General features: G+C 35.6%; 1 protein-coding gene across 1 annotated transcript in view; it reads left to right on the forward strand.

The window, feature by feature from the left end:
- The window catches only part of LOC123542088 (neuronal PAS domain-containing protein 1-like), a 142,609-nt gene that overhangs the window by 92,509 nt on the left and 23,612 nt on the right, over positions 1 to 26,488 (forward strand). The window contains exon 4 of the mRNA XM_053543905.1: positions 14,969 to 15,055. Coding sequence (XP_053399880.1) covers positions 14,969 to 15,055 — 87 coding nt within the window. The remainder of the gene's footprint in view (positions 1 to 14,968; positions 15,056 to 26,488) is intronic.

Consider the following 26,488-nt stretch of genomic DNA (forward strand, 5'->3'; position numbering starts at 1 on the left):
TAAGTTATCATTCCTCATGTTATTGTGAATCATTTTAGTGTTGAGAAGTCATTAATCTTTGACATGCAGTGTTTGTTTACTGATAATGTTTAACTGATAATTAAAGATTAAAATCTGTCTCAATAATTTTGAAGTAATTTAAGATCATATGATATTTAGCTGAATTGCTATATTATCTCGAACTCATGCTTTACACTTTGAGGTAATTTTTTGCTTGTGTTTTCGAATGTCTTAAAGATGGAATTTTGAGATAATTTAGGGAGTTTGAGATATTGATTGCCAGTTACTTTTATTTTTAAACAATATGATTCAGCTGTTTAATTAGTTCCAGGCAGAGTTTATTTTTTTAAAAACAAATTCTTTTAAAGCACACAGCTCACTGCTGTGTTCAGTCACAATTAGTTAAAATGTGATTTAAAAAAAATGAAATTTAACCACACAAAAGAGTTAATGTTATTATCAGTAATCATATACATATATCCTAGGAGAGGATCAGACATTGTTATGACCATAGTTAGGTTTGAACCAATGACCTTTTACCCACTTTAACTCTACTTTCCGTGCTGTATTTTAATATCAAACCAACTTATATTATCAGTTTTGAAATACTTTTTGACCAGATTTAATTTATGCATCATATAACTTGACAGCCTCTGATTTTTATTTTCAATTCAAAATATGATTATGGAAGAAGATATGAAAAACTAATTTCACAGTTCAGTATTGATATGATTCAGAAAGGTTTTATTTGTTACGGGTGATGACATCTACTTTCAAAACTACGATCTTGTCAAAGATGCTAACTGTGAATACTTCAAGGTCTTTTTTTTCAACCCAAATAAATAAAACTGAACACATCAGTTGAGTAACAAACAAACTGAAGTCATGCCAGTACTGTAAAGACCATCTCCAGACAAGACTACAACATCAAACAAAGACCATCTTAAAACAAATTACTGTCTCTGAATGAAGACCATTCCCAGATAATGACAGCCTTCTAATATAGACCATCTCCTAATATAGACCATCTCTAAATATAGACCAACTCCAGATATAGACCATCTCCAGATATAGTCAATCTCCAGATATAGACCATCTCTAAATATAGACAATCTCCAGATATAGACCATCTCCAAATATAGACAATCTCCAGATATAGACCATCTCTAGATATCTCCAGATACAGACATCTCCAGATATAGACAGTCTCCAGATATAGACCATCTATAGACCATCTCCAGATATAGACCATTTCCAGATATAGACCATCTCCAGATACAGACAATCTCCAGATATAGACCATCTATAGACCATCTCCAGATATAGACAACCCCAGATATAGACCATCTCCAGATATAGACATCTCCAGATATAGACAATCTCCAGATTATACCATCTCCAGATGTAGACCATCTCCCAATATAGACCATTTCCAGATATAGACCATCTCCAGAAATAGACCATCTCCAGATGTAGACCATCTCCAAATAAAGACCGTCTTCAAATGCAGGCCATCTCAAAACATCTATAGACTATTTCCAAAATAAAGACTGCAACCAAATAACAGTCTTTCTTTCCGTCCCTGTACAAACAGTATTATTATTCCCATTATAAGACATCCTGTATGAGAAAACTCATAGGGAAGAGGGTTTGAAACTGTTTGGAACTGGGTGAGTCTCCTAATAAGACGTTACCTTATGATTGTGCTCAAAGACAACTTATCAGATGCTTGAAGTTACAGACTGGTCACCAAACTGGTATTGTTTCTGATGATATGTGGGGGAGGTGGGGGGTGGGGAATTAAAACACAAAATGTAGGCATTCTGTAGACTCAGAATAAAGTTTAAAGACAGATAATGTTATGTGACAAATTAAATGAGCATAAACATGGACATGACATGATGCATGTTTATTAAATATATTTGATGCCCATAGTACAAAACTGTGATATCCTAATGTGAATAAAGTAGAAAATAGATTAGTTTTGCTATATTTGTATTTTAGTACTTAAATGAGATTTGGCAATATGTGTGTGACAGTAGGAAGGTTTTTCTAGTGCAGTCATCATGCAGTACCATGCGGGCCTTTTGAACGTGTCCTAAGTCAAGGACAGTCTGGTATACGATAGTCATTACCTCGTTAATTAATTATGCATGCTAAGGCAATTAAGATAAAATTGTAGATTTTTTCCCATGACTGATTGTGGCAGGGTGGCCATTAAACCTGATTATGGATAAAAGGCAAAATATTTTTGCTAAGTATTATTTATAGAGTCAATATAGTCAATGTAATAACAATTATGTTAGTAGTTTTAAAGGTACTTTGAAGTCAATGAGAACAGATAAGCTGTCAAAAGAATTATGACTAGTTCAACTGATGTATATCTTTTTAGTTTTAATAATGATATCATAAACATATTTTAAACCTCAATGTCATGCTAGATACAATTGATTCTGCCTTTGTGACCAGCGAGTCCTGAAGCTGAATTCATTGTGGTTTGAGTAGGTTGGGTTTCACTGTATGTGATATTGTGTAGTTCATGAGGGTCAGTGAGAAGTAGCTGTTGAAAATCATAACATTTAATACATTATATTGAGCCACGCCATGAGAAAACCAACATAGTGGGTTTGCGACCAGCATGGATCCAGACCAGCCTGCGCATCCACGCAGTCTGGTCAGGATCCATGCTGTTCGCTTTTAATGCCTATTGGAATTGGAGAAACTGTTAGTGAACAGCATGGATCCTGACCAGACTGCGCGGATGCGCAGGCTGGTCTGGATCCATGCTGGTCGCAAACCCACTATGTTGGTTTTCTCATGGCACGGCTCATATACATTATATATGGGAGAGAATAGTTTGTTGCTTGCTTAGAATCCAGGAATAATTTAGTCCTAACAATAGATACTGTTGAAAACCTGAGCCTGTGAAGGATTTTTTCATATACCAGTATTTAAAAAGAATAAACTCTGGCAGAAGTACTTAGATATATAAAGTCCAAGCTTAAACATTTTGAAATGAAAATCTTGGCTATATAATATAACAGGATATTAATAGATTGTATATATTGTATATAAAAGACATTACGAAATAGCTCTAGCACATGCATGTGTGCACAGTCGTAAACAAATTTAACTGAAGTATGATTCATACGTGTCTTAAATTATCAAATTAATTTTATAGTGAAATTAATATGTTTACCAAAATAAGCTGCATAGTTAGCATTGTCTGATTTCCCTCTTTTTAATAAGATGCTTTCAGTGATAAAAAAGTAACTTAAAACGGTTTACTTTTTTTGTGTGCATAGTTTCAATGCGAACAAGTTTAAGAAATTTTAGCCAGATGCTCATTATACACTGTTAAAAATGAAATACAAAAATGAGATAGTAGAGTCAGATTATTTAATTAAATTAAATTTAATGTATTAATTGTCTAATATCTTTGGTAATAGTTTACATATAATATTTCAAATAGTAAATGAAAAAAAAAGTTCAATCAAATTGTTTCTTATTACCTCCCTTCAATATTGCAAGGGCATTAATACTCCACACCTGATCAATAGTTTTCAGGAATTATGTCTCCCACCACACAGTGGTGTGGGAGACATATTGATTTACTCCAGTCTGTGTGTGTGTGGGTGTGTCTGTCTGTCACAAAGCTTGTCCGCAGTCTTAAGTCAAACATTTCTCATCCGATTTTCACCAAACTTAAACAAAATGTGTTTGACCATAAGACCTCGGCCAAGTTCGATAACTAGCCAAACCGGTCCAGGCGTCTTGGAGTTATGGCCTTTGAATTACCAAAATTCGGCCTTTTTTACTCTTGTCCGCACTCTAATTCAAACATTTCTTATCCGATCTTCACCAAACTTGAACAAAATGTGTTTAACTATAAGACCTCAGCCAAGTTCGATAACTAGCCAAATCGGTCCAGGCATTTTGGAGTTACAGCCCTTGAATTATCGAAAAATCGGCCTTTTTACTAAGTCGAACATTTCTCATCCGATCTTCACCAAACTTGAACAAAATGTGTTTGACCATGAGACCTCGGCCAAGTTCGATAAGTAGCCAAATCGTTCCAGGCATTTTGGAGTTACGGCCCTTGAATTATCGAAAAATTGGCCTTTTTACTCATGTCCACACTCTTAATTAAACATTTCTCATCCGATCTTCACCAGACTTGAACAAAATGTGTTTGACCATGAGACCTCGGCCAAGTTCGATAACTAGCCAAATCATTTTAGGCATTTTGGAGTTACGGCCCTTGAATTATCGAAAAATCAGCCTTTTTACTCTTGTCCACACTCAAAGTCGATTCCATTTCTCATCTGATCGTCTCCAAACTTGAACAAAATGTGTTTGACCATGAGACCTCAGCCAAGTTAGTAACTAGTCAAATTGGTCCAGGCATTTTAGAGTTACGGCCCTTGAATTACCGAAAAAATCCGTCTGTTTACTCTTGTCCGCTCTCTAAGTCGAACATTTCTCATCCGATCTTCACCAAACTTGAACAAAATATGTTTGGCCATAAGACCTTACCCAAGTTCGATAACTAGCCAAATCCGCCCCAGGCACTTTTGATTTATGGCCCTTGAATTACTGATTGGATCCACTCATCCAGACCATCTAATTGGATCCACTCGTCTAAAACATCTAGAGAAACTGACATTTTTCATAGGGGCAGTTGTGGGAGACATGCGCTTTTCTCAAAAGCATCTCTAGTTTTTATCTGTCTTTCATTTTAAATTTCAAAAGAGAAAGATTTGTATTGTGGAATTTAACAGTGTTTTGATTTTTCCAGACAATCTTTGCAAGTGACTTATATTGAACAAGTGCTGGTCTAAGGACCCCATCAAATAGTCACTGAGCTCAGTCCATTATACTTTTAACCTTAAAGAACTTTCTGTACAGGTAGTTTAAGGAAACTTTCTGAAATTTTAGAATCTAAACCATCACAAAATAAAATCTTCTGTGCAAGGATCCTTTCTAAAACACACAAGATAAAAAAAATCCATCTCAACCTTGCACAATAAAAATCATATTTCAGACCTATGCATCCAATCAGGCTATTTTATAACTGAGATAACTTACTTATAGGGACACCATTAAGAAGACTTATTTCATTAAGAAGAACAGCCTGTGGCTCATTCCAATCCTGATGATCAGTGTGGCAATGATTTCTATTCAAATTGAGTCATTAGGATGTATAGTAACATTGGCTGGCATAATTGTAATTGTGACAGGTTCCTAGAAATTGTTTCCAGTGACTTGCCGAGGTCAATATTCCTAGAAATTGTTTCTAGTGACTTGCTGAGGTCATTGAATCACTTTGCTTTTTGCATGTTCTATACTACACAGTAAAAAGCATTGTTTCCAGTGTTGGTATTGTCAGCCTTTATCATAATAAATTGTTATTTGGTGAGGTATAACATCATGATTGTGTCTTTGGCTTAGTGTTCTTCGAATGTTTGCTGCTATGCGATAGCTAGCTGAAAAATTCTGTTAAAAAGATGCAAATAACAAATCAGATACACACACACACACACTGACACTCACATGCAAACACACACACACACATGTGCACAGACACAAAATATATCAGATCTTATATAAACTAAATACTGCTTTTATGCTTTTGGTTGGTCTGTCTGTCCATCCACTTGTGTCCACTTCATATATTCTGAACTGCTTCTCTTGCAAGATTTCCATGATTGTTTACCTCATCAATACCGTGTGCAAAGTGCACAGCCCAGATCACTAGGTCCAGGGTCAAGGTCACAGTTGGAGGTCAAAGATAAAATAGCTTAACTGTAATATGTTCACTCCATTTCTTAACTGCTTGGAAGATTTTCATAAATCTAACATAGGTTGTTTACCTTATCAGTACAACATGCAGAGCATTATGACCTATGTCATGAAGTCCATGGTCAAGGTCACAGAGATCAAAGGTAGTTTAATTTCATGTCCACTCTATATCTTCTAGACCACAAGAATGAATTTCATTAAATTAGCATTTATTGTTAACCTCATCCACACTGCATAAAGAACAGAAGCACAACCTAGGTCAGTTGGTCCAAGTTCAAGATCATACATCAGATTTCTTAATAGGATATGCTCCTTATCTTCTTAACAATGGGAAGGATTATGATGACACTTAAAAGCATCAGTTGTTAACATCACCAGGTCATTAGGTTCAAAGGTCAATGTCATTTTTGAAGGTCAAAGGTCATGATCATGACGTTTTGCTTTCCCAATATCAAAGCGACATCTTGGGGGTATTAGTCAGTTTTAATGGTAGCTGTAAATTAAAGAATTAATGAACATATTGGGCAATAATTTCTCTGTTGTTGTCTTTAATGGAATATTTATGATTTGGATGTTTATTTAGTCTTATTATCCATATAACATCAAACTGGTTGTTTTAATTGCGTTTTAGCTACAACTATAGTCACTTATGTTTTAAATAATCTGGTTCCAAGTTTAGCAGAAATTCTGATTGGATTTATATTTCTACATCTAGTTTTAATAATCAATTTTTGTTTATATTTGAAATTCATGAATGTTCATTTGTGCTATGATGTCTTGCAGTTTAAGTACCACTTACAAATATTCTAAATTACAAAACACTCTTTATTATTCAAATATTTAAAATTGTACCCTCTAGTTTAGCAAAGAAACAAGACTTTGAATATGAAAGATTATGTTTAAAAGGATGAACGGAAAACTGTCTTAAGTGTTTTTTAAATTCAGTGAGTTAGGAAGGTTTTCCATTCAGCTCTCTATTTAGGATGGGAGACTTAAAATTTTGCTGAGAGGTCAAATTTTTATCATTGATAAAGATAAAAAGTATTAAGGTAATTGCCATACTTACAGAATACAAAATTTATTTATAGATATGTAAATATAAGATTAAAAAAGTCACGCTTTTAAGTGCAGTAAGTATTTTGTTTACCCATTTAGCATAAAACATGAAGTATGATGATGCAATACTTCCGCTCATTCTTCCGCATCAATTATTGATGAATTGTTGCGTACGTGATCATGCAATTTGTTGTTTATTTATTGTACATAAATATATATGAATTTATTTATTGTACTACATAAATATATATGAAATCATTAAAATTTGGTCGCATAAAATTTTGTGGTTTAGATCAAAACATCTATTAAGTGGAGATATGATTTTGTGGATTTCCATTTCTGTATAAAGTCCTGAATTAATATTAATGATAGAGAAATGTTACTGGGATTTTTGTATAAGGTTGGTAGGGGTTCGAGAATAAAATGGGAAAAGTTTTGCTTTCTTTTATCTATTAAAAAAAGTAAATTTGTATGGCAACAAGTTCAGAGCAGAAAAATTTGCAGCAAATACTTTAGTCAAAAAACGTTACATCAGAGTTGTCTGTGAGTGAGACAGCTTGAATTATTTTTAGTCAATATTTTTCATAATAAAAGTCTGACAGAAAAAGTTTGCAGTCTGTGGTTTTTGCAGAAATATCTGGCACAAAAGATATCTCCATATCAGAAATAATACCTGGCTGCAAGTGTATAATACAGCTCATAATACCAAAAAGCAACATTATGCAGCTCATAAACATAATACCTGGCAGCAACTTGATGCAACTCATAAACATATTACCTGTCAGCAACTTGATGTAACTCATTAACATAATACTTGGCAGCAACTTTATGCAGCTCATAAACATAATACCTGGCAGCAACTTTATACAGCTCATAAACATAATACCTGACAGCAACTTGATGTAACTCATAAACATAATACCCGGCAGCAGCGATGCAGCTCATAAACATAATACCTGGCAGCCACTTGATGCAGCTCATAAACATAATACCTTGCAGCAACTTAATTCAGCTCATAAACATAATACCTGGCAGCAACTTGATTCAGCTCATAAACATAATACCTGGCAGCAACTTGATTCAGCTCATAAACATAATACCTGGCAGCAACGATGCAGCTCATAAACATAATACCTGGCAGCCACTTGATGCAGCTCATAAACATAATACCTGGCAGCAACAATGCAGCTCATAAACATAATACCTGACAGCAACTTGATGCAGCTCATAAACATAATGCCTGGTAACAACTTAATGCAACTCATAAACATAATATCTGGCAGCATGTTTATGCATCTCATAAACATATTCCCTGTCAGCAACTTGATGCAGCTCATAAACATATTACCTGGCAGCCACTTGATGCAGCTCATAAACATAATACCTGGCAGCAATGATGCAGCTCATAAATATAATACCTGGCAGCCACTTGATGCAGCTCATAAACATAATACCTGGCAGCAACTTGATTCAGCTCATAAACATAATACCTGCCAGCAATGATGCAGCTCATAAACATAATACCTGGCAGCAACGATGCAGCTCATAAACATAATACCTGGCAGCAACTTGATTCAGCTCATAAACATAATACCTGGCAGCAATGATGCAGCTCATAAACATAATACCTGGCAGCATGTTTATGCAGCTCATAAACATATTACCTAGCAACAACCTGATGCAACTCATTTACATGATAATACCTGGCAGCAACTTGTGCAGATTGTAAATATGATACCTGGCAGCAACTTGATGTAGTGCATAAACATAATACCTTGCAGCAACTTAATGCAGTGCATAAACATAATACAGCAGATTGCTAAAATATGTAGCTTATATCACTACTAACAAGAAAAAAGTGATGTCTCCAGTGTGCAGTGACTCTGCAGTAAGCCGCATTATACTACTATTTAAAAATGCAGAATGAAATATTGTTGAAACCTGTTTCTTCTGATGTAGACATTTCTCATAAATTCTTTTGTCTTTCTCTCTTGTCAAAATCTGATGCACATGCATGTTTTTTGTAGATGTCACTCTAAATTTTTACCAAAATAGTGTCTGACATTCGTTTGTTTATTTGTAACTTTAAGGTGATTAATTCAAGTACAGGTGATATATTTGTTGTTAACAGAGGTCACAAAACATCTGTTGGAAACATTTTAAATAAAAGAAAGTTAAAAATTGGTAAATATACTCTAGTTGTGCTGATACATACAGATATGACAGTATCAATGATAATTGTGAAGTAGTTCCTTGTTGTTTCCTCTGTTTAACAAAACACCACTTACAACACACTTTGACCACTTAACATTTTTCTTTGAAAACCTCTGTCACTATTGTTTCACATGTTACTGAAGTATGAGAAAAGTTTAACAGGGTGTCTTTCTAAGGCTTGTTCAGTCATACTTTTTCTCCCATTTAGACAATACTGTGAAAAGTTTGCAAAGACATTTATATTAGCAACTTTAGTTGTCAGATAACAGTAAATAAATGGCCACAAGAGTGAGACAGGTAGACCATGTAAATGGCCACAAGAGTGAGACAGGGAGACCATATATATGGCCACAAGAGTGAGACAGGTAGACCATGTATATGGCCACAAGAGTGAGACAGGGAGACCATGTATATGGCCACAAGAGTGAGACAGGGAGACCATGTATATGGCCACAAGAGTGAGACAGGGAGACCATGTATATGGCCACAAGAGTGAGACAGGGAGACCATGTATATGGCCACAAGAGTGAGACAGGGAGACCATGTATATGGCCACAAGAGTGAGACAGGTAGACCATATATATATGGTTATGAGAGTGAGACAGGTACACCATGTATATGGCCACAAGAGTGAGACAGGTAGACCATATATATATATGGTTATGAGAGTGAGACAGGTAGACCATATATATATGGTTATGAGAGTGAGACAGGTAGACCATGTATATGGCCACAAGAGTGAGACAGGTAGACCATGTATATGGCCACAAGAGTGAGACAGGGAGACCATGTATATGGCCACAAGAGTGAGACAGGGAGACCATGTATATGGCCACAAGAGTGAGACAGGTAGACCATATATATATATGGTTATGAGAGTGAGACTGGTAGACCATATATATATGGTTATGAGAGTGAGACAGGTAGACCATGTATATGGCCACAAGAGTGAGACAGGTAGACCATGTATATGGCCACAAGAATGAGACAGGGAGACCATGTATATGGCCACAAGAGTGAGACAGGGAGACCATGTATATGGCCACAAGAATGAGACAGGGAGACCATGTATATGGCCACAAGAGTGAGACAGGGAGACCATGTATATGGCCACAAGAGTGAGACAGGGAGACCATGTATATGGCCACAAGAGTGCGACAAGGAGACCATGTATATGGCCACAAGAGTGCGACAAGGAGACCATGTATATGGCCACAAGAGTGCGACAAGGAGACCATGTATATGGCCACAAGAGTGCGACAGGGAGACCATGTATATGGCCACAATAGTGAGACAAGGAGACCATGTATATGGCCACAAGAGTGAGACAAGGAGACCATGTATATGGCCACAAGAGTGAGACAGGGAGACCATGTATATGGCCACAAGAGTGAGACAAGGAGACCATGTATATGGCCACAAGAGTGAGACAAGGAGACCATGTATATGGCCACAAGAGTGAGACAAGGAGACCATGTATATGGCCACAATAGTGAGGCAAGTTCTATACTCACAAAATGCATAACAGTGGTGACCAGTGAACATACATTTTAAAGAAAATATGTCTGGCTTAAGGTTTAGCAGTATATCACAAAACAACAGAAATTTTAAGTAAAAGAACAGCATCCTGACAAACAACTTATCTGTCCAACACATGTCCCATAGAGTTTGATACTTAAAATATTCTAAAGGAGTTGTCCCCCTTTAAAAAAGAATGCCATTTGTAAAGAAATAAATGTAAACAATTGTTCAAAACGATGTTTTACTTAATTATGTTAAGTTTAAACACGGGTATATTGTTGCAAATGCATCAAAACGAAGACATGTAACAGTTTTTTAAAAATGGTGAGTTTTTTAAAGGTGCTCAACTATCCAGAAGTGTAGCCCCTTCATGCAGTCTCTTTCCGGAATTATATACATGTATGAGAAAATTGACAATAGTTTTGTAGAAATTAATATAAATGTTTTGTATGCTGTTCAATTTTCATCACAGTAAAACAATGCTTTCTTTCTTGTTTGAACTTTTTTCTCTGAAACATGGACTATAACTCTTAAGTAGAAGCTTTTAGTTTGACAAAGAGAAAAATTATCTCTGATGCATGAACATACGCACATATTTTGATTCTTAAAAAAAGATTTATTAGATATTTTATAATTAAATGCATGTTTAAGGAGACCAAAGTGTATGTTTTATATAAACAAGCATAGCCTTTAATGCTCACATGAAGCTTTCGAACATGCAGAGAAAATTGAACAATGAAAAGCACTTTAATATCCTTGCTTAAAAACAGATTTGCATGCTGTAAAAGTGCATGTTGTCATCCGCGCATTGTATTTAAAGTTTGTAAATGTGTTTTTTTTTTGTGAAATTCTTCAAATGATTTATAAAGCAGTAAATTGATAAACAAAGTCCACTGTCTTGTCTTTAATAGCCTATATTAATGAGATATTAATGATGAAACAAAAAATATTATTCAGAAATCTTGTATTTATATTATTTAACTGGCTGTAGTAACTGCTTGTGCAATTTTTAGCATTTTATTATGTTGTATAGAATGTTCTTGTCTTGCATGCTCTTTTGTTCTTTGTATTTGAAGATGGCACTCTGATGTAATGTATTTATTCTCTCCTATATGGAACTGGGCTCTTACTGAAGTATAAGTTTGACAGTACCGAGAGGACAAGTTTCTTTTTTGATAATTATGACTTGTAACCTTTTTACTCTAGGTTAGTTACCTTGTAGCTGGTATAATACTTGACAAAGGTAATACAGGTGAGAGTTTACTAGTGTAGATACCACTTGGCTTCTCACATTTTTGCTGATTATACCATTTTAAAGGTCATAGCAACATTATTTTGATCTCAGTTTCTAAGGTTATGTAACATGTATAATGTTGTGATGTAAGGTTACTGTTCTTGAAAATATCCACACTTGTACCATCATTTTTTTGTCTACATCTTTTGTTGACTGGTTCTTACATACATTTCTGACAGCAAGATGAAAAAACTGATAAGTAATGATGATACATTTTAAAGGTACTCCTTCACAGTTGGTTGAAAATAAGAAAATAATTTCTATGCTCTCGCAGTTAGTCTTTAAAAAAATGAATCAAAAACTGATATTATCGTAAAACACCATATGAAGATGAGCTAAGTGTTTGATATAATTATCAAGGGCTTTAAGTGAGAGAATATATTTAAAAAAAATGACTTGGGGGACCATATTAATCGCTTGAGTTGACTGTTCCACTACAGATAGGTCCACTTTCACAATACAGTGCACCTCTGCAGAGCGACCCTCTCTTAAGCAGAAACCTCTCTTTAACAACATCATCAAAATTTCCCTCAGCTGAAACATAAACTATCAAATTTACCTCTCCAGAACAACAACCTCTGCATAGCAGTCAATATTTGTATCTCCTAAAGCGTGTTGCTCTACAGAGGTTGCACTGTATACAAACTTTTAACATTTTTCAGAGGACCTTTTAAAACCTTTATTACCAAAAATGTGAACATACAGTAATATTTATAGGAGTCTAATGCCACATTATTTTCATCAGTTAAGTTCCTGTCATATTTCGCCATGTACATTATGTAACTTACCTTTATTAGACTTGCAAGATATGAAGTTCATGCTATAAACACCTATGAATTAGAAATATTAAATGGTAAATTCTTAATGTACTTAGTAATGAAAAATAAAATAAAACTTTTATTTCGATCTGCTTTTGCAGAAACAAAATATTTTGTTTGTTAATAGCCTTAGCCTCCACTTTTTTCGATTGTTGGCTTTTCTGCAAAAATGTTTAATGGTGTTCCAGAAAAGAGATAGGTGAAAAATAATAATGTCAGAGTGTATGAAAATTGCTCTTCCAGATAGGTTGTAAAAATAATTCCATTCTTCCTGTGTTATCATTGTCTGGATGTGTTGAGATAAAGCTTGAAAATTATCCTCACTCAAGTTGGGATTTTTTGTGTGTATGGAAAAAATGTTAGGGCCTGAACATGGAAAACCATTTCAGATCAATAACTAGAGAACCACTTGACCCAGAATGTTGAAACTTCATAGGATGATTGTACATGCAAAGTAGATGACCCCTATCGATTTTGGGGTCACTCTATTAAAGGTCAAGGTCACAGGGGCCTGAAGATTGCAAACCATTTCCGGTCAGTAACTTGAGAACTACTTGACCCAGAATGTTGAAACTTCATAGGATGATTGGTCATGAAGAGTAGATGACCCCTATTGATTTTGGGGTCTCTCTGTCAAAGGTCAAGGTCACAGGGGCCTGAACATGGAAAACCATTTCGGATCAATAACTAGAGAACCACTTGACCCAGAATGTTGAAACTTCATGGGATGATTGTATATGCAAAGTAGATGACCCCTAACGATTTTGGGATCACTCTGTGAAAGGTCAAGGTCACAGGGGCCTGAACATTGAAAACCGTTTCCGGTCAGTAACTTGAGAACCACTTGACCCAGAATGATGAAACTTCATAGGATGATTGGTCATGCAGAGTAGATGACCCCTAACGATTTTAGGGTCACTCTGTTAAAGGTCAAGGCCACAGGGGCCTGAACATGGAAAACAATTTCCGGTCAATAACTTGAGAACCTCTCGACCCAGAATGTTGAAAATTCATAGGATGATTGTTCATGCAGAGTAAATGACCCCTATTGTTTTTGGGGTCACTCAGTTAAAGGTCAAGGTCACAGGGGCCTGAACATTGATAACCAGTTCCGATCAATAACCTGAGAACCACTTGACCCAGAATGTTGAAACTTCATAGGATGATTGAACATGCAGAGTAGATGACCCATATTGATTTTGGGGTCAGTCTATTAAAGGTCAAGGTCACAGTGGCCTGTTCATGTAAAATCATTTTTTGGAAATAACTTGAGAACCACCTGACCTACAATGTTGAAACTTAATAGGATGATTGGACATGCAGAGTAGATGACCCCTATTTATTTTGAGGTCACTTGATCAAAGGTCAAGGTCACAGAAGCCTGAACAGTGACTTGAGAACCACTAGGCCAAGAGTGTTGAAATTTAGCGAGATGATTGGACATGCAAAGTAGATGATCCCTATTGCAGCCAACCATCAGTGTCTCTTTGACTTTCGCTCCTGACCCCTATTGACTTCTTGCCTATAGGACTTTGCATTAAGGGAGACATGCGCTTTTTTACAAAAGCATTTTCTAGTATTTCTCCTATTTTACAAGTGAAAATGGGCTGATACCTTGTCAAATACATGAGAAGTTCAGATATTTTTTCTGTTTTTACTTTAGTAGGTGTGGGTGTTCATTAATAATTTCTTTTGTCCTCTTTACAAACCTTCCAAACATTTACAAGAGTGATTCTCAGTGGTATTGAGGAAATTCTGTGAACATTTGTCATAAGTTTTCACAGAATTCTGTGTTGTGTGATTCCACAATTTTAAATTCCAAAAGTAACGAATAGAACTCCTTTATGAAATTCATGATTTAAGAATTTGTGTCGTTTTGAGCTTTGGCCGAAATTATAGAATTTTATGCTAAAGAAATTGAATGATTTCACAGTATGAGAATCAAATGAAATACGTTTTCACAGATTGATACAATGAAATTGCTTTGTTACTCAAGGAAGTTTTTTTGCAGAGAAAGTGGAGATCCTGCTTCAGAGAACAATAACAACACAATTTCAACCGATTCCTTTGGGAAGCATCAATGCAGACACGAGAAAAAACATCAGAATTTTGTCATTTCGTCACCTCAGTGCAAAAAGTGGATAACTGCATTGATTTAAAGAAGGACTTATTGACTTACTGCGCTAAGGTGACGATTTAATGATTATTTCTAGAGATTTATTTGTTTCATTTGGTAATGTACAATTTTGTTCTGTATTTTCAGACATAGCCATATATGGACATAAAGCATTAACAAATGGAAGCACACCAAAAGAACAGACTGTGGCAGCTTTGCAGGCCAAGAAGTATGGTAAGGACAATTGTTATATAGAAAATCCCCAAAAAAATGCCACTAGGTACATTGCTTTATTCAGACAAAAAAAATAACGTAAGAAATAAAGATAGTAATACAACATTTGTTACCAAAGTAACGCTACAGTAAACTGTAAGCCGCTACAATAAGCTGTAAGCTTAAATGACAATAAAAAAAAATGTTGCCTCTGTCCAGGCAATACACTAAGTAAAGTGTACAATTTGATATCTCTGAATATTTCTGAAGAATACATTAAAACATTTTTATTAATGCCAACTTTATTTTGGGAAATGAAATCTCATTTGTCCTGTTTTATTTTCACAAAGTACTGAATTCCCAATGACTCGTGTTGAAAAGCAAAAGCAGAAATGCATCTGGATAAACCATGAATAAACTGAAACAGATATTTATTTTATTCATGAAAAGTTTGAATTCTCAAGAGATGAAACTCATGAATATAAGGGGAAAACAAGTTCCTGTTGGCCTTTTCACATTAGACTAGCCACTAGGCAATGATTAAGATATTTCTACATTTTTAGCTCACCTGAGCAATGCTCAGGTGAGTTTTTCTGATCGCTCGATGTCCGGCGTCCGTCGTCTGGCGTCTGTCGTCCGTCGTCTGTCAACATTTAGCTTGTGTATGCGATAGAGGCTGTATTTTTCAATTAATCTTCATGAATATTGGTCAGAATGATAACCTTGATGAAATCTAGGCCGAGTTCGAAAATGGGTCATCTCGGATCAAAAACTAGGTCACTAGGTCAAATCAAAGAAAAACCTTGTGTATGCGATAGAGGCTGTATTTTTCATTTAATCTTCATGAATATTGGTCAGAATGATAACTTTGATGAAATCTAGGCCGAGTTCGAAAATGGGTCATCTCGGGTCAAAAACTAGGTCACTAGGTCAAATCAAAGAAAAACCTTGTGTATGCGATAGAGGTGGTATTTTTCAATTAATCTTCATGAATATTGGTCAGAATGATAACCTTGATGAAATCTAAGCCGAGTTCGAAAATGGGTCATCTCGGGTCAAAAACTAGGTCACTAGGTCAAATCAAAGAAAAACCTTGTGTATGCGATAGAGGCTGTATTTTTCAATTGATCTTCATGGATTTTGGTCAGAATGATTGCCTTGATGAAATCTAAGCCGGGTTCGAAAATGGGTCATCTCGGGTCAAAAACTAGGTCACTAGGTCAAATCAAAGAAAAACCTTGTGTATGCGATAGAGGCTGTATTTTTCAATTGATCTTCGTGAATTTTTGTCAGAAGGATAACCTTGATGAAATCTAGGCCGCGTTTGAAAATGGGTCATCTGGGGTCAAAAACTAGGTCACTAGGTCATATCACGTAAAAACCTTGTGTATGCGATAGAGGCTGTATTTTTCAATTGATCTTCATGAATTTTGATCAGAATGATTGCCTTGATGAAATTTAGACCAGGTTCGAAAATGGGTCATCTGGGGTCAAAAACTAGGTCACTAGGTCAAATCAAAGAAAAACCTTGTGTATGCAATAGAGGCTGTATTTTTCAACTGATCTTCATGAAATTTAGCCAGAATGATTACCTTGTTAAAATCTAGGCTGATTTCGAAAATGGGTCATCTGGGGTCAAAAACTAGGTCACTAGGTCAAATCGAAGAAAAACATTGTGTATGCAATAGAGGGTGTATTTTTCAATTGATCTTCATGAAATTTGGTCAGAGTGATTGCCTTGATGAAAACTAGGTCGGTTTTGAATATGGGTTATCTGAGGTCAAAAACTAGGTCACTAGGTCAAATTAAAGAAAAATCTTGTGTATGCGATAGAGACTGTTTTTTTCAGTTGATATTTATGAAATTTGGTCAGGTTGATTGCCTTAATGAAATCTAGGTCGAATTTGAATATGGGTCATCTGAGGTCAAAAACTAGGTCACTTGGTCAAATCAAAGAAAAAACTTCTGTATGTGATAGAGGCTGTATTTTTCAGTTGATCTTCATGAATTTTGGTCAGAATGATTGCCTTGATAAAATCTAGGTCGAGTTTGAACATGGGTCATCTAGGGTCAAAAACTAGGTCATATCTAAGAAAATGCTTGTTTTATCGCAAGAGACCAATTTTTTGGTCCAATCTTAATGAATATTGGTCAGAATATTTGTTTCCATGAAATCACTAGGTCAAACATGTTTTACACTGTTATGGAGTGTTTCTTAGGTGAGCGACCTAGGACCATCTTGGCCCTCTTGTTTTTCCTTTTTATACACCTGTTTTAAAAAAATGGGATGTTTAATGTAATTGCATATGCGTCCATCCGTCCATCATGACTAGTGTCCGGAACAACTTGTTACCATTAAAGATATTCACGTAAACTTAGCATATAGGCAGCTGGCAATAAGGCGATGTGTAGAACCCTTTAACTGGCTCTGTAGGTCAATGGTCAAGGTCACAAATTGAGCTAAAAGGTCAAAACTGTCCATCGGTATTTAGTGTCTGGAGCATAACTAAGTAACCATGCAAAGTATTGTCTTCAAACATAGCATAATGGTAGGTGGTGATGAGACGATGTGCAGAGCACATGAATGGAGTCTGTAGGTCAAAGTCAAGGTCAAAGATAAAGTCTGTCATATTTTATGTCCAGAGCATAACTTATTAACCATTCAAGATATTTACTTCAAACTTGAGATGTAGGTAGATGGTGATGATGTGCAGAGTGCATGAACCAGGGTGGTAGGTCAAAGGTCAAGGTTACGGCAAGGTCATATCAGTCTGTCATATTTCATGTCCAGACGATTAAAGATATTGACTTGTAATTTGGAATGTAGGCAGGTGGTGATGAGATGATTTGCAGACTGCAACAATCTACATTGTAACCTCTTCCCCTCTCACATTTTAACCCTACCCCCACCCCACCAAAAGAAACAAAATGTTTTTCATTTAGTTTCTTGTCCTTTTGTATCCTGTCACTGCCACTATGTACATTACACCCACCACCACCCTTCCTGCCCTTCCACCAACTTACACTCCCCCCAAAAAAGAAATAAGAAATTTTTCATTTAGTTTCTTAACCTTAAGTATATTGTCACCACCACCACAGCGCGCGCACGCACGCACGCACGCACGCACGCACACACACAACTGCTTTCACCATTCTGACTTTAAATTTTGCTGAATACCCCTTCGGGCATATATTGCCGCGTTTGGCGGAGAGCTCTTGTTGTTTAATTCAGTATCGTAGAATCAATCAAAAGCCAGTCTATTTCAGAGATTTTCTTAGAGGAATGTATGATATTTGATGTAGACTGGCTCAGATCACTATATTGAATCATAAAAATGTAAAAAAGATATATCATAATCGAGGAGCTTGTCTACTTTCACATGGAATTGTCATTTATGGTGTAGACCTCTCAACACGGTTTCATCTAATTACTTTCATTCAAAAGCCTTAAGTTTTCCTCTCTGTCAAACTCAAATACATTTGTATAAATTAAAAAAAGCTTGATGTTGTAAGAACTTACCCAATTTTGAAATGGTTGTATTATCTGAACCAGTATCAGCAGAATACAGTATAATTTAGGAACATGCATTTGTGGTTACCATTGGAGAGTCGCTGTTTATTTCTGAGAATGCTTCCTGTTTGTGGTATTTTCTTCTTAGAATGTATTGCAAAATCTAATGATTACTCCCTCTTCAGAAATAAAGGCAGATTTACAAAGATAATTTAGAACTGTCAGTAATGGAAATACCCAACAAGAAATAATGTTGAAACAAATTTTTCCTTTTGAAGTAAAGTAATCATTATGGCAGATCTAAACTGCTTAGAAGTTAAGACGTTTGATTGCTAAATATCACAAGCTGAATGTTAAGATATATCTAAGGCTGAATGACTGATATAGAAGGTTTTATAATATTGCAGACAGCCTGAATGCTTGATATTGCAGACCTATTTCGGACAGGCTGAATGTTTATTATTGCAGGCTGAATATCTGATATTCAGACAGCTAGGCTGAATTTTTAATATTGCTGGCTGGATGCTTGAGACATGAGACAGGCTGAATGCTTAATGTTGCGGCCTGAATGCCTGACATTGCAGACAGACTGAATTGCTTGATATTGTAGGCTGAATGCTTGATATTGCAGGCAGGCTAAATGCTTGATATTACAGAATGGCTGGAAGCTTAATATCGCAGGCTGAATGCTTGATATTGGAGATAGGCTGACTGCTTAATATTGCAGACTGAATGCATGATATTGTAGATATGCTGAATGCTTAATATTCTAGCCTGAAAGCCTGACATTACAGACAGGCTGAATGCTTAATATCACAGGCTGAATGCTTTACATTGTACACAGAATTCTTGATACTGAAGGCGGAATGCTTGATAATGCAGGCTGAATGCTTGATTTTGCTGGCTGAATGCCAGATATTACAGGCTGAATGATTAATATTGCAAGCTGAATGATTGTTATTGCAGATTGATTGATTGATATCACCAGTTAATGCTCAATATTGCTTGTTGAATGCTCTACATTGCAAGCTGAATGTTTGATATCACAGGCTGAATGTTTGCTATTGCAGGCTGAATGCTTTATATTGCAGGCTGAACCCTTGATGTCACAGTCTGAATGATTGTTATTGCAGGCTGAGTGGAGTGCTTGATATTGCAGACTGATTGCTTGATATCACAGGCAAAATGCCTGATATTGCAAGCTGAATGATTGATATTGCAGATTGATTGTGTGATATTGCCAGTTAATGCTTGATATTGCAGGCTGAATGCTTGATATCACAGGCTGAATGATTGTTATTGCAGGCCTAATGCTTGATATTGAAGGCTGAATGCATAATATCACAGGCTGAATGATTGTTATCGCAGGCCTAGTGCTTGATATTGAAGGCTGAATGCATGATATCACAGTCTGAATGCAAGCTGAATGATTGATATTGCAGATTAATTGCTTGATATTGCCAGTTAATGCTTGATATTGCAGGCTGAATGCTTGATATTGCAGCCTGATTGCTTGATATCATAGGCTGAATGATTGATATTGCAGGCTTTGTGCTTGATATTGCAGACTGAATGCTTGACATTTCTGGTTGAATATCAGATATTGCATGCTGAATGACTGATATTGCAGACTGAATGCTCAACATTGCAAGCTGAGTACTTGATATTGCAGATTGATTGCTTGATATTGTACACTGGGTGCTTGATATCGCAGGCTGATATTACAGATACCACGCTTTACACTGCAGGATAAAGACATAAGATTGCAGCTTTGTAATATTGAGCTTTAATACTCATAAAATACTTTGCGGCTATGGCTGTCTGAATGCATAGATTTTAATTATTTATATGTTTATAACACTGAAGTGTGAAAACTTTGAATATTGATAAGTCAGCCTAATTGTATGTTTAAAGTTAATAATTTAAACTCCAGTTGCTCTTCGACTGAAATTAGTTTCAGTACCCATTCTAAATGCTAATTAGTATATTTAATGCTTGACATGAGGCAGTAATTGAACATTGTGTTATCACTACCTATTATGTGTATAATTAGCGGATCCAGATGGGTGCATACCTGGCAGAGAGCCACCCTTGATATTCACTAAGAGATAAGATAAGCTATAATAAAGCACTTGTGCAGAAACAGGTATACACACAAAGACACCTACCCAGCTTGGAGCTTCTAGAACCTTTTTCAGAGCTTTGGTGTAGCCTTGGCAAGAATCAAATCTGTGACCTCCCACTCTAGACATCTTAACATTGAGCTAAAAGGGAGGGTTTATATGAAAACCAGTGTGTGAGCATTCATAAATAACACAATTGCTTCTTAATGCCAAAAAATTATAGGTATTATTGTCATTTTGACATTTGATGGGGAGAAGAATGAATTCCCTTTCTATAAAGTTGTTCAGGTTAGAAAACCTTTACTCTTGCTGAATGTAAAGATTGCAAAGAATTAGATCAGTTGCAAGATAAACATAGAATAAGTGATAATCACCCCAAAAAAATGGTAACGACAGGGAAATGAGAAAAAGGTGTTGTTTTTAGCTGAGTAACCTGCAAAGTAGATCAACTACAGACTGATAGATGTTATAACCTCAGAATTGATAAAAACTGGGCAAAATGAGTGCTCTGAATTTTTTTGCCAGGTGAAAATATTTGCTACTTCTTGTTCGATGTTCGATAATGTGTCTATGTATAGGACCTGATTACTATAAAAGGGGAAGAAGGCGTATTTAGGCAGCTGATGAGCTGAGTCAGTAGAGCTCCCCGCTGTATGACAGGGGTCAGGGTTTGAGTCTCAGACTGACAGCTCAATTTTCTCAACCTGTGACACTTGGTACTCAACATGTGGCCATTGGAAATTGGAGGATGAATTTCAGCCGTAATTATGTATCGTATCTTCTTAACTTACAGAAATGAACAAAATAGTTCTTTAAAAATTGTTGTCTTATAAAATTTAAAAGAAAGATCTCTCTGCCAGAAGTCATTCACATCATGATTTTTATGACATGCTTCAGTTTTTATTGAGCTTTATTTAATAAGGAAGAAAAAAATACATCATGTAAAGTAAGTTTATCGTACATTGATTAATATAAAAGTTTGCAATTACCTCCCCTAATATGAAAATCTTTAAAAAGCTGACCATTTCTTTTTATTCTAGTATACTTTCTAGGTTGTACTTTTACATTTAAGGTATATCAGGGGTTTTCAGCAATCTAAACCAAACTGCAAGACTAGTTTAAAATTATGTGTAGCTTCTGTGTTCATTTATTTAAGGTCTTTTGTTTTTTCTTGTGCAACCAAAAGAAGAAGTTACTATTAATTTTCTAACTTCTATTTCTATAAGTCCAGTCCTTGTCAGCTCTATGGGTATTGTGGCTAAGATAAGGTAAATATGCATTCTCTAAGCTCCAAAACTTCTTTTATGAAGAACTTATTTAAGTGTCTAAAGTCATCCTTTACTGAGAATTTATTCAACTATGGGATGTAATTTGGGCTTTACTGTAAAAAGAGAAGAAAATGCAGATCAGCGGCAAAAAATCCCAAATTTTATATTGTATGAAGTAGATTTTAATGAAACTTTTTTGCTTATTGAACCTGGTCACTATAAAAAAATTAAAAGGTGTACAGTCCGTGTCTGATAACTTCGGAGTGACTATTTGGACGAGTCCAAGTCAGGAGGGTAATCGATAATTATCATTAATCTAAGTAAACACTTTTATATTATACTACTAACTGAAACGCTTTCTTTGAAGTAGAAGATTAGTACCAGTCGTAGCGCGTTAGCCTTACATGTGCGATTCTTTTATATTTCCATTGTCGCGTTGGTTCGAGTCCGACGTGATTTATACTTTTTTAAATCCTTGCTTTTTATCTATGTTTTAATTACAGTTTTCCAAAGACAATTGAAAATACAGTGCATTCGCGGTGATTCGAATCGCAATTTAACGAAATACCGGTGTACTACGAAAAGGTGTTGTGGTCCCGGCTGCTTTCCTTCTTATTTCTATGTTACAAAGTCGCGATTTTACGAAAATGCAATTTTACGAAAAATGCGCTCCTACGAATGTATCTTTATGCCCTTAAAGCCTGTTTTGAACTTGTTTTAGTTGCGATTTTACGAATACCTGTATTGTCTAAGTTTTCACACCTTCCATAACGGCGTGAAAATGCTTTAGAGTGTAAAGTGTCACGATCAGTTAGCTGGGCATAAACAGTTATTAAAGTGTGAAAACTTCGTAATTAAATTCGAAACACATACGCTGTGTTAGTGGTTATTTTTTCTTCTCTAACTATCGGATCGGATGGCATATCAGTCACACTTGTTTCGATATCTATACGTCTAAAACAATCACTTCAATAAAACAGATAAAAAATATATAAGTCCTGATCATCTGTAAATAGTCGTTTTATTATTCCGAACAATTCAGTTAAAGGTAGCTGAATCGGAATAGGCAATTGCTATTTTTGTTCCCGTGCAACAATGTACCCAGTACATATTTTATATACAGTGAATAAAAAGTGAAGGAAAACAAAAACCCGTTTTACATTTCAGGTTCGAATAAGATTTGTAATAGACCCAGATCTACATATAAAATTGGAATACATGTATATGTACTCCGATACGAAAATAACATGTTTAAATATCATGGGTCACAACGTGTAGATATCAAGGAGCTGTGTAGCGAAATTTCCTATGCTGCGCTCGAACGAAAATGCGATATTACGAAAAAAACGGCCGGTCCCTTGGCTTTTCGTAGGATCGCGATTGTACTGTATTGAAAAAACAGCAATACAGCACTACGGTATATAATAACGAACTGAAATATGAAAAAAAAAGATTATGCTTGAAAAAACCTTCAGAAAAGTTTGTAGTATGCATAAAGCATCATTCTTATACTGAACAGTGTTTCTCTTTCCAAAAAGACGTGGATGCCTCGGACATGTTGACTACAGTAATACTGGCAATATACCAGAGGAATTTAACCTGCACGAAATTTACGAGTGTTTTCTTGACTATGCATTCATAATACGATGTGTTTACACAGAGCTGATGCTTGGTCCCCTTGATCTAAATAAATAAAAATATATTCCAGGAGAAATGAATGATTATGGTGGTTACCTTGAAAGAGAAACCAAAAGAACAAAAAGAAAAAAACAACAACACTCCGCTCCATTCGAACCTATGGCCCGCAATATTCGAAATTTCAAAGACTAAACCTTAACCACTGAGCTACCAGGACTGACAGACGGGTTGCAATATAATATTCCCAATATTATTGTTTATGTAAGCTGCTTTACCTATTTTGTTATTTCTTTAAGTCCAGAAAATATAAACAAACGTGACGTCACTCCGAAGTTATCATACACTGACTGTGTGGTTCAGTAGTTAACATACAATACTCATAAACATGCTCTTTATCAGGTATTTGTTGAAAACCTGATGAAAATCCTGTTTTCAGGATTTTATTATGTTTACATAATTGCATGAATAGTTTGTGTAATATAAGGAAGAGAAAATATGTTTTTAGATACAGACACTGATTGGTCCATCATGTGCTCTGGTTATTGCACCGATCCTAGAGATTGTTATCTCAAACCGAAATAATGGGCTGCAGCTTTATAATACAGTTTTAATAAAATTTTCTGAAGTGTGACACTATATTTACACATGAGCCAGATAATGCACTATTATTTATAAAATTTCCTTTTTTCCATTCAGGGTATGTTTAAGCCGCACTTGACTAAGGTTACACTTAACCGAAACAGTCTTCCTGAGTAAATTAGATAATTTAATTATATGTTTTTTCTATGCTTAAAGAGGAATTTGTATCCCTAGGTGCAGTGTTAGACTGCCAATCATTTTTGATTCTCTGCACCCACAGCATCTTTTTTCCTATTTCCAGTAAGTATGAATTGTAGACTTCTTAACCCTTAGCCTGCTGCAGGCGAATTTAACAGCCTTTGCAAACAGCTTGGAACCAGATCAGACGCCGATTAAATCGGCGTCTGATCAGGTTCCAAGCTGTTTGCTACTCTGACAATATTTCTTCTAATTTTGGAGCAAATTGAATGAACTTTACAATTTTAGCAGACGACATTTGCAGCAGACGACAATTTATCTAGCATGCTAAAGGTTAAAGAAAAAAAAAAATCATAGGGTGTTATTGAAATTTCTAACTGTGGCAGTGATAAGGTTAATAAAATATAGTTTTATTAAGATCTCTTAAATTCAGTTTTGCTTTCTAATTTTCTTGAAAATTAAGTGACCAAAAACTGGGTGAAAGTAATAAAGGTCATTATTCACTATTGAAAAAAAACAAAAAATGCCATGTTTGCATAATAATTCAAAATGTTTGTTATCCCGTCAAGCTCCAGAAAGTTAAAAATTGTTAGCAAATTTATTTATGAGCTTAAAAACACTAAAAGGGAACTATTTATATTGTTTGCCCATGAAATTAGAACTATTTTGTAATTAAATAAGTTGAAGTGGGGAAAAAAATGACCTTAATACGTGACTATCTGACTATCGTACATGTTTACTCAACAGTTTTGGTCCTTTAAGCAGTCAGTATAGGAAGGAATAACTGTTGGTAACCTTATATCTTGATTGGTAAGATTTAATCACCCAAAGTGATCAGGAAGCTGTGTTCAAGTGTCCACTGACAATGATATTTCCTGTATGACAATAAGTCCATTTTCCTTCTTGAGATTTACATTAGCAGATAAGTGTTACATTGCAACAGAAATATGTACCAGATGGACAGAGCCAAAGCCCTGAGATATCTCTTTGAAATCTCAATACATTTACAATACAGTCAAATATTGTTTCTCATTCGTCAAAGGTAGGAGTCAAAAACCCAAAATGTGAGGCAAGAGTTGGTAGTAAAAGCTCTTATAATATCCCTATCATAGTTAGAATACAATGGAAATATTTACCACTTGCCTAGAGGAAGCTGATTTAAGAGTGAAAATCCTAAGATATCCCTATAATGAAATATCACTGAGGTAGGTAGAGGCAAGAGTGAAAATCTTAAGATATTTCTGTAATGAAATATCACTGCAGAATACAGAGGTAATGAACAGTTGACAGAGGCAAGAGTGAAAACCCTAAGATATCCCTGTAATGAACTGTTGACAGAGGCAAGAGTGAAAACCCTAAGATATCCCTGTAATGAACTGTTGACGGAGGCAAGAGTCAAAGTCCTAAGATATCCCTGTAATGAACTGTTGACAGAGGCAAGAGTGAAAACCCTAAGATATCCCTGTAATGAACTGTTGACGGAGGCAAGAGTCAAAGTCCTAAGATATCCCTGTAATGAACAGTTGACAGAGCCAAGAGTGAAAACCCTAAGATATCCCAGTAATAAACAGTTGACAGAGGCAAGAGTGAAAACCCAAAAATATCCCTGTAATGAACAGTTGACAGAGGCAAGAGTGAAAACCCTAAGATATCCCTGTGATAAACAGTTGACAGAGGCAAGAATGAAAACCCAAAGATATCCCTGTAATGAACTGTTGACAGAGGCAGGAGTCAAAGTCCTAAGATATCCCTTTAATGAAACATCCATGCAGTAGACAGCAGCAAGAGTCAAAACCCTAACATAGCCCTGTAATGAAATACATGTATCACAGCCGTAGGCAGAGGCAAGAGTCAAAACCTTAACATATCCCTGTAGTGAAATATCACAGCAGTAGACTGAGAGGCAAGAGTCAAAACCCTAACATATCCCTGTAATGAAATATCACAGCAGTAGACAGAGGCAAGAGTCAAAACCCTAACATATCCCTGTAATGAAATATCACAGCAGTAGACATAGGGAAGAGCCAAAACCCTAAAATATCCCTGTAATGAAATATCACAGCAGTAAACAGATGTAAGGCTATACCTATGCAATACCTAAGCAGGAAAAATATACAGCTTTTTGATCCTTATATAA

The sequence above is a fragment of the Mercenaria mercenaria genome, chromosome 1 (genome assembly GCF_021730395.1).
Source record: "Mercenaria mercenaria strain notata chromosome 1, MADL_Memer_1, whole genome shotgun sequence".
NCBI classification, from domain to species: domain Eukaryota; kingdom Metazoa; phylum Mollusca; class Bivalvia; order Venerida; family Veneridae; genus Mercenaria; species Mercenaria mercenaria.